Genomic DNA, 12,585 nt, shown 5'->3' with positions numbered 1-12,585 from the left:
ATCACATAGAGTCATTGATTCATCGGTGTCCTCTGGTCGTAACGATCCCCAGACCGACATGAGCACGTCATCGTCACAGTCATTCCCGTGTCTCAATAGGAAGCTTTTTCTCATCGTTCACAGAATATCGCAGGTTCCAGATACCTGGGTCTGTGGGGGACTGACAGGCACAGTCACCTCACCAGCCACCACAGTGCTGCTGCCGTCAACTCCTTGGAAGGTGCAGAATCCGCCTCCGACAGAGGAAATCTTGGTAATTGACAGTTGGTTGGCTGATGATGAAAGGTGTTAGTAACAGGTCTTTCAAGGCCGGGAGTTATAAGTCAAAGACATACTGATTACATGAGTGGTATCGTCAGCTGGGAAGCTTTGGAAGAACGAGGAACCGTCGGCGCCCCAGAAGGTGATGGCGACTTCGAAGGTTGAGCTATCAGTGGGAGCGGCGCTGGACAGAGCAGCGAAGGTAGAGCAAGCCGCGGTGATGAAAGAGGTCTTCATTTTAATAGAATGCTTTGGATGAATCGATATGAGATGTTTTTGAAGAGGCTTCTTGTCAATATGCAGATGAGAAGATGCTGGTTTGAGGGTTGTGTTTTTTCTCGAGTGGCATGGACAGACGGAGGCATATAAATGTTTTCAGTCGCTCCTGCTCGCTCAATAATTCCCACACCGCTTGATTCATATGATGTTCTCCTAGATGTGTTCGTGGTTTCCGTATTGGGCATACCAAAAATAGGCATCTACAGGTCTGATGCATCGATGTCATAGGACCGGTGCCACGGAAAGATCGCCGCTGTCAGGCAAGCCACCCGTGACTATTAAACCCACCCCGACACTCGTAGCGAGAGGTGACTGGTTCGAGAGCGAGACATGTTCAAGGCATTCATTAGTTGGACAATTTGGGTTCAGATCGTGTCTGACTCAGATCAAGCCCGATCGGCACTATACGAGCCGCGTGGTGCCCCGCAAACTCCGATTAGTGACTCGATCGGTCCATGTCTAGAGGACAGATGAGACATAACCTCGTACTTGTGCCAAGTGAGCCACATTTTTATAGTTGTAAGAATAAGACATCCTACATTGTTCTCAGAAGGGGCTTAGCTTGACGACACCGCAACGTAGGAAACAGATTAGGCATCACTAAACTGGATTTAGTAATTGTTCAAACGAACATCCTTCGATGACATACACGAACTGTGTATGCCGGCTGGGCTGAGGGTTGGGTAGTAGTGAGGCTGTACGAAAGGATGTTGTGGGCACACATGATTCGCTTTGAAAGGCGTCCAAGCAAGGAGGCATAGACTTCGAGGGGAACGATGCGTTACACAGTAGACATCCAAGCCTACATGCAGTTCAGCGATGCGATCTCGAAAGCCCTGTAGCTCACCACACAGAATGAATGAGCGGCGAAATTGGGATATACTCTCTAAGGTATTGAATTAAGCTAGCTTAGGTCCCGACTTTAGTAATGAGGTTATCAGAACTGGTCACCATCACATATGACTTGCAATCTTGTACAAAAAGAAAAAGTCTGTATGTGCTTAGAATCCGGGTGCTGAGTTACTAACCAATAGGCACGTTAGGACAGGCGCACAGTTTCCTCCGCGACAACCTTTGCAGCAGAAGCCTTGTGTGTATCAAACTTGCGATAGGTTTCAGGGCCAGGGCACAGGGTAATTCTGAGACTCTCCTGATCTACTAATTTCTTCATTCAAGCCCGTTTTCGTCGGGTTTTCTCGTCACGGATAATTTATGCGTGCTATAAGGCTGAGTACCTAAGGCGGTTGCTGCTCCGAAGGAGCGCCGGAAATATGATAGCAAAGACCCGCATGTGCTGGCATATGCCGGACAATTTGACGTGTTATTTCTCCATTCAGCGCTGCATTTCCCGAAGGGTCCGGCTGGGCAAGGTTTGGACGAACATCTGCACCACTGGCTCTGGCATCGGCTTGGAAGTTTCAGCCTTATCCCTTGTTGTCAACACGATCGTTCAGCGAATAACAAGGCAGAAAAAGTCAATATGATGCAGGGTCGATTGCACTTTCAAGGCCAAGGAGCACTTGAGGATCTATTTATGCGAAGGGATGATATGGGATGAGTTGTTTATCAATTCAAAACGCAGCAGGATGCAGAAAAGCCCGTTCCAATGCGGGGAAACTGGCCGACTCTTTGATCACGAGACCACCCTCTCCCTCTCTATGCACGACCTGTCAATTACTATACCCCCATTTACTTGAGGACTTGGCTCTACTCAGCGGTTCAGTACCCTGGGTTACTATGGGCTTTCATCGCCTCTATTCCGGCTGAGAGGAGAATGAAGGTCGCAATGCTCAAGGAGACAGGGTAGTAAGGTCATATCAAGCAGTGAAGACATAAACATCGCCTCCAAGAACTGTACTGTCAAGCACTATCAATCAGCAAGTCACTAAAATCCACATATCAACACTTAATCACCAACCATTAATATCCAACTCCAGCGTCACAAGACATATCCACGACTTTTGCCCACAGTTCTTTTCCCATTGGCTTTATTCAACATCGCAGCAAACCTAGCCTCCGCTTCAATACCATTGATGCTTTCAACAAGCTTAATGTAGCCCTCGTCATCCAACGCGAAGAGGGCTTCTTTCACCCAAACACGACAAGTCATGGCTTCATGAAAGCGCGTCGAGTACTGGATGGGGATCTGCGACAAGCGGGTCTCCAACGGGCCGTGCAGTGCGGGGTGCAGATCTCCCACCTTCAGCGCCAGAAGGTATTGCCTGGAAGTGATGACCTTTTGGTTCGACTTGATCTCATAGCTGTAAACATTTCGATTGGGGAAGTTGATGATATTGAAAATGGTGCCATCGGTCGGGGATTTGGCAAGGCAGAGACCCCAGTGGAATGTCGAGCTGGACTCTCGATCTGCAAGGAAGAGGTAGAGACCGTTGGGCTCTAAGTGCAGGGCCATGTGGGTGACAGTGGTGGAAAGTATTTAGAGGATGTATAAAAGTTTAGAGTCGGTGGATGCGACCCAGTTGCAGATGTATACTGGGTAGTGGGCACTGTACCCCTCATGTTCAGGGTGTTCTTCCAGCAGCTGAGGCGGAAGCTGCGCCACATTTGCAAGGATATGATGTGGCGAGCAAGTGAATGAAAAGTGGATGTGGTAATCCTAAGCGACACTTGTGGGATTATATATTCATAGCGGGAAAGCCTGCGTTAGTAGTCTTGACTAAAGGTTATCAACTCGGGTCTAAGCTCATAGCGTGTCCGAGGTTACGTCGTCAGTGGTTCAGCTTCGTTCAACGCCAGCGCTCTCATTAACAGCTGAGAATTAAACACCGGTCATCACATGATAACAGTAAGAATGTCTTACAATGAAAACGCAGGCACATCCACTTGGGCGTTTGCCGACGAAGTGAGGTTACTACAATATTGAAGGAAGGTGATGACCAACACCCCTGCGAGGCTAACATCATGCCAAGGCCCTTCAGGCCACGCGGGTCTGATTTCACACTAAGCCAATCTGTGAGCCCCTATTCTCATACCCGCAGAGATATAGCATGACTGAACTTGGGCAAAAGCCAGCGGGACTCGAATGCATTCCCTACTGTTGTTATCACGAAGGTGCGCGACTACGCGATCAATCACAAGAAGTTGTCGCAGGGCAATAGTGTGGCAGGCGCTGCACTGTTCCTGCAGGCAGTTCTGGCTGACTGGCTTTGGCACGACACTGGCCATCTGAGCTGGTATGTCTGGTCCCGGAAACATGATAGGAAGAATTTATTTATCCCACTAAATGTTTCGACATGAAGTGGTCTAGCTTGATGGCCACTCTTTTTTTCCCATACGCATATTATGACGAAGCTGGTATCGAGGAATGCCATGTCGCTGGTCCCCTGGCTCTGAGTAGCCCTCAACTATGTCGATAAGGAATCCTTGACGTCTGTGTATCCTGATTTGTGGCTTGATTCTTGTTTCTTTTCAGCTGCGACAGAGTTTGAACATTCATTGCGGGCCAGTTGCGCATCCTGGCATAGCCAGCTAGTGACCAGACCCACTAGATGAATCCGGGGTTGAGATTTTGAGACTCAGTTGAATGGGGTTACGATAGAAGTTACAGACCAACGCAGAGTGAGTTAACGTTAAAGGAGGCGATTCAATCCTTTTGTGGCGACGCCCCGAGCCATCCGAGCTTCCGAGCCTGCGGTGAACCGTGCTCCCCAGTCGAGAAGAATGATTGAGCTAATGATGTTTAGTACTACGGGACACTCTCCTCATTACTATATAAATAGAATAGTGGGATGGGGCCACGTGTGTATCTGTCAGCTCTTCGAAATACCCGTGATCATCACGCTTCCGCATGGGAATGCCACGAACGATACGGTGACCACGAAACAGGTACCTGCACCTGTCCAACTGTCCAATTCACCCATATTTTTGAGCGTTACGACTTCCATAATGCCTGATATGTGTTGCTCGGACGATGCGTTGTACGCATCGGGTGGGAAGGGCTCCATGCGATATTTATTTCTTCATGGAGGTCATTCTCAACTAGCCCCTCCTGACAATTTCTCGGTGGAGGCCAAAGTTCTTGTACAGAATACTCATGGAGAGATGTAAGCAAGCAAAGCAAACTTTATCCCAATAATGCGCTTACTTTCGATTACGCGCCCCTGTCGGCCGAAATACTGACTTTCTTACTAGCTTTTTCGACGACAGCCCAGATCAACCCACCTCACAGTATCAGTTCATTGATCGCACCCTAAAATCCGTCAATGGGAAGGAAGATGCGTACATACCAAAGCAGCTCTTTGTAGAAAAGATGCTGATGAATGTTTCTATCCCTACATTACTGTTCGCCGAAATTCCACGGTGGGTCTTTTTCCGACCTTGACATCTCTGTCGGAACGAGAACAACTGATCAAATACAGTGACCATGCAGATACCCCAAGCAGCGAGAATGTATCTTATGTGTATGTGTACCTAAATATTTTTCTCCTCTATCTAATTTCTGCTTGCTGTCAGAATCTACCATGGTTTCTCGACTCTAACGTCCCGCTTCAGCACCCTACTAATCCTCGGCCGAACCGGTGTGGAGCAAGCCTCCTTCCAGGACTATGAGTATCTCAAATCGATGCTTCATCTATTCGTTCCCCGATTTGGACGGGCCATATCGCGCATGAGCGACGTATACCTCCCCGGAGATGCACTGAATCTGTCGCATGAGGTTGCCGGCTATATGATGGTCCCGTCGGGACATACCAACAATCTTCGCACCTTTCTTGCCATGTATGCGAAGCGCTACATGCTCAAGTCATCTAGCGAAACCGAGGTATTAGAACGGTGTTTGTTGCATATGCTAAAGATGCCGTTTGAGTTGAGCTCGGCAATACGCTATGGTCTTATTTTGTATTGAGCTTGTTATTTCGGGTTGTGGGCGGCGCTGGTCTAGTCTGCCGATGTATCGGCAGAAATTTGAACGCGGATTCTGCATATGTAACGTGTGATACCTTTTGGATCTTGGGTGGTTTTGGCCAATTGCGTGTCAAAAATGCCAGGCATTGACCCTTTACGTCGAAAACGCTTGTTGAACGCGGACGAAGAAAGGGCGATTATTTCTTCTACACCGATTGCTGCCATAGCATACATGATGTGACAAGTGGATATATATTCCGATGGTTCTGTCCTCTGATATACCACCTAAATTGAAGCTCAGACGTGCATGCTCGCACCCCGCTCTTGATGAAAATCACTCTCTCAATGCCATGGGAAGCTACAAGTCTCACGTCCTCGGTCTTCTAGCCCAGCCAGTCTTGTACTCTGCCTGATGTAGACGTGGAAACACATGCGCTTCGGTGTTGAACACCACGTCAGTCAATGGGAGAAAATCACTCGGTGAGAAGAGGAGATGGAGGTATTTCAAGGTTTCCGCCTGGAAGGTGTCAGCTTCTGATGCGCATATCGTATACAATCGCCTCAACATACCAGCCAAAAGCTCTCCATATTATCACGTCTCTTTGGAGGAACTATCGTGACATCACTAAGAGGCGTATAACCTTCGCCGTCCTTTACCCGCGTGTGCTTTTGGAATGCCTTGAAGATCTCCCATCCCCATTGTCGATATATCGGATCTTTCGTAACACGATACATTACGAAGAGGCTTTCAACAGTCTCTGGACGTTGCAAGTTATCGGCATCTATTAGTCGGATGTTGATATCCTTAATCCACGAGTTTAAGTCGTCTCTGCTTGAGGGTCGAGGCGCATTTGATTCTGAGAATGGCTCAAGGTCGGAATCTTCTGTCTCGAACCATACAATTTCCGGTGCTAGTCCTGTCTCTGTGACTGCGTATTGCGCCCAGCATGTCTTCGTTAGCTCCCTTGCGAGACGCATCTGCTCCTCTTTTGGAGCATTCCAGTGTCCAGTTCTGCGGGCCTCGGCTTCAGTCAACCCTTCCGTAGCCCCGATTGCGATGGATCCTGGGAGAAAGCAGACGAGATGGTCCATCTTCGGGGAAAGACGACCACCAATGCCGCTTGGAAGCTCTGCTATGTATTGGAGGTTGGAGTGCTTGGTGGAAGTAAGAAGATGCTTCTGAATCCCGGTGAGTGCCTCTTCCCACATCTCCCCGTAGACGGATTCGTTGGTCTGCAGGTATTGTTTGATCAAATATTCTGTGTCTATATGAGCATGTATTCAACGTGTGGAATGGTCATGCAGACTTACCATAGTACGAATCGCCACGACTTCCGAGCCGGATAGTTTTATGTCGGAACCTCCCAGTATCCGGATTCACGAATATGGGTACAAGACCATCCTTCACGCCGTGGCTATCGAGTACCTCCATCACCTTTTCAGCTTTGCGCCAATACACATTTTCTCCTGTTAGATGGGATAGGTACTTCATCTCCAACTGCACGGTGGCAGCCTCAGCAGTAGATGAAGCACCGCCATCAGCATGCGAGTGGATTCCTTCTCGTTTTGCTAGGTTGACGCTAGCATAAGGAATCCCCGACCCCGAGTCATATGCTGCCAGCAGGCGGTCTGCTAAGTCGACTGCTTTGGACAAGTAAATGGAATCCCGCCCGGAGGAAGCACCTGGAAGCTGAGTGGAGAGGTAATGAGCAGACAGCAGGCCCCCGAGCATACGTATTGTGGTCTCGAATGTGTTCACGTCTTGGTCTTGATCGTAGGTTAGATTCTTATCAAGCCATTGTCGAGCATCCGATAAACGAGTCGTAAGATTCATGATCATGAGCGTATCCAGGCTGTCTACGATTATCCATCCGAGGCCATTGGGGCTCATCTGAGAGCCCCTTTTTGACAATGGATGGAATCGGTCTTGTCCTGCTCGAAAGTTGGATTTTCAATCATTAAGATTTGATGCAATGCCGTTCGTCACTCACCCCAGGCATACTTTGCATATGCATCCCAGCTAGTGGTGAAGGCTGTTCGAACCTCCTCTCTATGGCTTTCCCAATAGGTGTCGTTGTGGACTGAAGGAGATGGCCCTAGCAGCGTGTCTAGGCTCAAGAAGTGGAAGCACCATCCCACAATGAAAGCCAATATTGCAACTAGAGACGCTGAAGCTTTTGAAGGGGATGGAAACAAATAGCGCCAAGTGCCAGCGTCCGGGGTTGGTGTATACGGTCGGCGCTTATTCCCCCGACAACCTGTGTCGCTACAAGCCATGGAATCAGTGGTTAAGTATGGAAGTCGCGATTCGATAACCGATCAGAAACCATGCTAGGTGTGTTGTCTAACAACATTTCCTGAAAAGAGAAAGCTTACCCATCTCCCATGCACGGATCAGCTAAGATGCGGCGCACACTTGGAGGTGCTGGCGGTTACAGGATGGCTCTAATTTGCGAGCAGCACCCGCCATCCCCACTCCTAGCATATCTAACAGCTCGGACATGTTCACAGCTCCCTCATTGGCTATATCAGTGTAGCCGGCGGGGGTAAGGCTACTATCCATTAGCAGCAACGCTAAACTGGCGCCGCTGAATGTGACTGCTACAGGTCACCATCCCGTAGCTCCAACGGCTGAAAAGGTATAGTGGTGTATGCCTTCTTTGTGGCTATGGCGCTTAGCGATTGGCAATCAGTATTGAGCACCCCTCGCAATGTCGATCGGGTTGGTAGCTGCATCGTTAGGCATAATTGGTGTAAATATGGATCCAAGACGCTGCCGGCAAGGTGGTGGGCGCTTAAAGCACTGCCTATATGAGGATGGTGCCCCGACATTTGCTACTGGGTCTTCTGCGACTATTTAAGGGGTCTGAAACTTGCCATCGGTATATTGCGGCTGCCGTGACCTTCCTCCCCTCACAACAGTGCGATCAAATTCAAGCGCGCTCTGTCTGCATGAGCAGGTCGTCAAACGAATTGAGACAAACCTTCCCACGCGAAGATACGGGTATCGGAGCGAAATCTCACCAGAAATCGCCAGGATGAGTGTCAGCATGGACACGACAGAGTCCAACTATCCTCCCGAGACGGATAGTAGTGGTACCGTCACATCATACATGCCACTCACCTCAGTATGGACGGCTTCCTCGGGATGCGAAAGCAAATTTCGCCTTGACGGACCTAGTCTCATGGCCTGGGACCCTGGATATATGCTTGACATAGATACCAATGCTCGACGTTGTCCACCTCAGATGGTGACTTGGTGGGAACAAGCTCTGCTCGGTGTTGGAGGTCAATATCACACACACAGATGGAGATTGGGCCGTTCACTGGCCCGGAATCGTGGCCAACGGTCGCATCATCAATTAAGAATGAATACAGCACGCTATGGATGTGTTGTCCATCGTAAGTGCGCTTGCTTTATTAGGGTCTACATCGCATTCTGCAAACAACATACTGACCGTACACAAACAGAGGTTACTTTCTATCTCAGGGAACAGTCGGGCAGGTAACTGGAAGGTGCATGTCAAGCGTTTATTCCGGGCAGACTTTGACATACGGATCAACGCCGTTAAGTGACCATACAGCATGGTCAATAGCGACAACGACATTGACAACAGATTCGACCGTTGGGGCAATCGATTTAGTTGGCTGGGAGATAAAGTACCCCGTCACGGCCACAGCAACAGCCACAACTACGTCAACGGCGACCGCGTCCACCTCCTCATCCACTTTAACTTCGGTTCCATCAACAGCAGAGGACAATACTTCAACTTCTGGGAATACCCTGAGCACTGGTGCCAAAGCCGGAATTGGCATTGGTGTTGGGGTGGGCGCAGTGGGCATAATCGCTTTGATCCTGGCTTTATTCCTTTTCAACCAGCGGAAACGACTCGCCATAAACAGTCAGCAGCCGGTCGCTGCATACGCATACTATCCGCCATTTGCAAGGAATGCGAAGCCCGCTGAGCTACCAGGGTATAGGGGTATGCCTGGTGATGCGTGGGCTTCCTCACCTGTGGAAATGGGCGAGAGGTAAATATAATAAAGTTCTACTGAAATTTCGCACATTCTTGTCTCTTTATATATTTGTACATATTTATCATTATATTTTCTGGGTAATACGATAATAGAGCCTACAGAGTATATTTATTTTCACGGATGAATACCATTGTTTATGCGACTACATACAGCTCTCAGTCAAGTCTGTGGCAAGGGCCGGAAATGGCCACTTTCCCCGACCACATGAAGCGTACTAAGAATATCATCTCGAAAAACAAGATAGACCGACCAGATCTTTCCACTGGCTGATCAGCGCACACAGCCCAGAATTAAGATAAACCACAACCCTGTCATGGTTCATTATCACGGAGAAATGAACGTTGGGTCCAGGACCGCACTAATGGCTGCATTACGCCGTCGCAACTATCCAGAAACTAGACTACGCTCATAACAAACTAACAAGCGCCGCCAACTTTAGTACACCACCTACACCCCACACAGTAACAATCATCACACCATCCATACACCATTAATTTAGCCGTCCACCGTGGTCTATGCGCTTAATGGCCAGGGCAACTGGCCCCGGGGTCAACGGTACCTTGCACGTGCAGCATTAGTCTTTGCTTAGGGACACTCACCAGTTAACTACCTGCCTCATATGGTTAGTCGGGGAATAACTTGGACCGGCAACTCATTAAATATTAATCTCAGTTAATGTGATACTTTCGCATCCACAAGTTCATCGTTGAGCATTCTTGTTAATGAATTTGAACATGTTCTTGTTTCCCGAAAAACAGACGCATCATAAAACCGCCCGAATCCCGCGTGGATTCCGGCCCGTCCTGGAGCTAAGCTAAACTCAACCGAATCCTTAACAGGCGAAAGAAGAGCACTGGCCTATGACCACGGACCAACTAGGCCCCGAACAGTTCCGGGGAGGGAAGCTATCCCGAGCTGCCAGCTTAGCGCGCGGAAGTCACTTGCTCCTCTTCTTCCTTCGCACTCGGACGATCGACTCGACATGATCCTGCGATTATATTCAGTTTCTTCATAAAAGTGTCAACTTTTGTCATCTTTCATACATGTGCATGATCCTGCGAATCGTAAGGCTGACATATCCCCTTTTTTGCTTTTCTCTCCTGTGGTCAGGCGCCGTCGGCGATCTTCCGGTTGCATTTCGGTTAGCAAAGGCACGAGGGGTAATCGTTATATTAGGATGAGACCCTTAGTCTAATTAATGGGTGGCACTAAAAACAAGCGGTGCTATCACACTGCCTCCGCGCTACGTCGAACAATCTCATTCGGTGTTACAAGATCCCTACATCAATGGACCCCTGCACGGTCTTCCCAGCTGACTTGATAGGCCTCTACCATTCGTGCACCCCTCAGTTCGGCCAGAACCATTCGGCTCAGCCGCTGTTTAGTGCTTGGCCTAGTCGCTATCCGAGCAGGCCGGATCCCCTCCCTAAGCAATCTCTAGCCCCAAAAGGGCATCCGCAGCCCATTGTTGTCTGTCAATCAACAGATGGAGGCGAGCGGCGCGCAGCCAACATCCTGCAGATTCTTACCACATTTGACAATGGCCAGAGGTTAGCTGCAGGACCGGCGCCGTCATCCAGCGATCAATCGATGGCCAGCACCCCAAATACCCATGCTATCCGTTGGGGTTTTAGTGTCTACCCTGCTACTTGTTTCGGGTAGGCTGTGAATTGGTTTGGTTATATGGGTGTCCTCTCCGCCCTAAACTGCGCACCATGCTTTCACCCTTCTATTGCGATCTCGCCCACCAGGAATGGAACCAGAATGAAAGAACCCACCATGCACCGTGCATACTTCACGATGGGCCGGAGCCAGCGATTCTGGCTCAGGTCGTTATCTAATGTGGTGATGGCTTTCATGGTCGTTGTTGGCCTAATGAAGATCTTCACCCAATTCCGTGAGTCTACTTCATTCCAAGTTCCGTTGTAACTTGTATAAGGCTAACCTTCCCAGAAAGCCCCCACGAGGCGCAAACATCAGAGCCTCAACCTGTTATCCGCAAGGTCACTATGGTCTATGGTAACAGAACCTCTTATTATCGAGGTTTGAAGACCCATGAGGATCATTCACTCAAATTCGGATATCATATGACCGTGCTGCGTAAACCCATCCTGGGGGGATACTGGAGTAAACCTGCCATTCTCCTATCCGCTCTCATTGAAGAAATGGAAAAGCCAGAAGAAGATCAAGCAAAATGGTTATTGTGAGTTTGCCAATCCAGCATGTGAGGAGACTCGATTATCACTATCGTAAACTAACCAAAATTCCCAACGAACAGTTGGTTTGATGGAGACACTATCCTTATGAACCCCAACATTCCCCTCGACATCTTCCTCCCACCTCCCCAATTTGACGATACTCATCTCCTCATGACCAGCGACTGGAACGGCATGAACAACGGAGTTTTCTTTATCCGCGTCAATCAGTGGGCCATCGAATTGCTTTCTGCTACACTTGCCTACCCAACATCACATTCCGAGGTTAGCCTATTATTTGCAGACCAGTCCGCCATGGATAACGTTATCCTTGAGCACGAATACTTTCGCCGTTCTATCGTTTTCTACCCCTTGCGATGGTTCAATGCTTACCCGCGAAACGCCGATGCTGTGGACCTCAACCCCGATCGCCCCGTGGACTCCCAAGTACATCATGGCGATCTTCTTGTTCACTTCCCCGGAGCACCACCAGATCGGTTTGACGAGATCATGGACCCCTACCTCAAGGTAGCCGAAGCGCATACCCCGGAATGGGAATTGCCTCTTCAGAAGACGGGATACATGAAAGAGATAACGGACTTTTGGCGGGACAGACATGAGTTGTTATTTGGGGATACACCTGAGTCGTCTGACAACCTTGCTTGATTGGGCTGGTCCCAAGGATTCATGTTTATTGTATACAAAATAACCCGTTGGCTTTTTGTCGCAAACATCGCTCATCGAATGCCGGCACATTGATGAACGCGACAATGTTTTGGGACAACATATAAGTACTATGATTGTACGACTAATCCACCGTTCCTAAGGGGATTATCGTTGCTTTTGCTCTAACAAACCCCATGATACCACATCTCAATGCAGTCTTTCTTGAAGTTATCATATCTCCGATACTCCTCCATGGTCCCATTTGTAATACTACCCACCAACA

The 12,585-nt window shown here is 48.9% G+C and overlaps 6 protein-coding genes across 6 annotated transcripts; 3 read left to right on the top strand and 3 right to left on the bottom strand.

The window, feature by feature from the left end:
* Positions 1-89: 89 nt before the first annotated feature.
* BO87DRAFT_142952 (uncharacterized protein) lies at positions 90-624 on the bottom strand. Its single transcript, XM_025618128.1, has 2 exons — positions 336-624; positions 90-272 (listed from the first exon to the last, which is right to left on the bottom strand). Exons 1-2 carry the CDS (start codon positions 496-498, stop codon positions 118-120), a joined length of 318 nt encoding a protein of 105 aa, XP_025476456.1. The 5' UTR covers positions 499-624; the 3' UTR covers positions 90-117.
* A 1,551-nt stretch (positions 625-2,175) lies between these two features.
* BO87DRAFT_142941 (uncharacterized protein) lies at positions 2,176-3,044 on the bottom strand. The gene is made up of 3 exons (XM_025618127.1): positions 2,459-3,044; positions 2,354-2,392; positions 2,176-2,267 (listed from the first exon to the last, which is right to left on the bottom strand). Exon 1 carries the CDS (start codon positions 2,951-2,953, stop codon positions 2,480-2,482), a length of 474 nt encoding a protein of 157 aa, XP_025476455.1. The 5' UTR covers positions 2,954-3,044; the 3' UTR covers positions 2,176-2,267; positions 2,354-2,392; positions 2,459-2,479.
* A 1,402-nt stretch (positions 3,045-4,446) lies between these two features.
* BO87DRAFT_429146 (uncharacterized protein) lies at positions 4,447-5,404 on the top strand (the record flags this gene model as incomplete). Its single annotated transcript, XM_025627485.1, has 4 exons — positions 4,447-4,604; positions 4,693-4,860; positions 4,920-4,961; positions 5,014-5,404. 4 exons carry the CDS (start codon positions 4,447-4,449, stop codon positions 5,402-5,404), a joined length of 759 nt encoding a protein of 252 aa, XP_025476454.1.
* Positions 5,405-5,770: 366 nt separating this feature from the next.
* BO87DRAFT_316159 (glycoside hydrolase family 47 protein) lies at positions 5,771-7,680 on the bottom strand (the record flags this gene model as incomplete). Its single annotated transcript, XM_025619722.1, has 4 exons — positions 5,771-5,920; positions 5,974-6,662; positions 6,715-7,338; positions 7,395-7,680. 4 exons carry the CDS (start codon positions 7,678-7,680, stop codon positions 5,771-5,773), a joined length of 1,749 nt encoding a protein of 582 aa, XP_025476453.1.
* A 354-nt stretch (positions 7,681-8,034) lies between these two features.
* Positions 8,035-9,439, top strand: BO87DRAFT_418529 (uncharacterized protein; the record flags this gene model as incomplete). The annotated part of the gene is made up of 2 exons (XM_025626892.1): positions 8,035-8,805; positions 9,021-9,439. Exons 1-2 carry the CDS (start codon positions 8,442-8,444, stop codon positions 9,437-9,439), a joined length of 783 nt encoding a protein of 260 aa, XP_025476452.1. The 5' UTR covers positions 8,035-8,441.
* A 2,011-nt stretch (positions 9,440-11,450) lies between these two features.
* Positions 11,451-12,302, top strand: BO87DRAFT_399943 (glycosyltransferase family 34 protein; the record flags this gene model as incomplete). Its single annotated transcript, XM_025625485.1, has 2 exons — positions 11,451-11,644; positions 11,720-12,302. 2 exons carry the CDS (start codon positions 11,451-11,453, stop codon positions 12,300-12,302), a joined length of 777 nt encoding a protein of 258 aa, XP_025476451.1.
* Between the last annotated feature and the right edge of the window lie 283 nt (positions 12,303-12,585).

Source organism: Aspergillus neoniger (genome assembly GCF_003184625.1).
Source record: "Aspergillus neoniger CBS 115656 unplaced genomic scaffold BO87scaffold_32, whole genome shotgun sequence".
NCBI classification, from domain to species: Eukaryota; Fungi; Ascomycota; class Eurotiomycetes; order Eurotiales; family Aspergillaceae; genus Aspergillus; species Aspergillus neoniger.
Note: the sequence above shows the minus strand (reverse complement) of the source record. Positions and strands in the feature narration are given on the sequence as shown.

Excerpts from the sequence above, each read along its gene's own strand:
- BO87DRAFT_142941 (XM_025618127.1), bottom strand. The coding sequence starts at position 2,953 with ATGGCCCTGCACTTAGAGCCCAACGGTCTCTACCTCTTCCTTGCAGAT.
- BO87DRAFT_142952 (XM_025618128.1), bottom strand. The coding sequence starts at position 498 with ATGAAGACCTCTTTCATCACCGCGGCTTGCTCTACCTTCGCTGCTCTG. Across the intron at positions 273-335 it reads CGATACCACTCATGTAATCA|CCAACCAACTGTCAATTACC; the intron begins GTATGTCTTTGA and ends TTTCATCATCAG.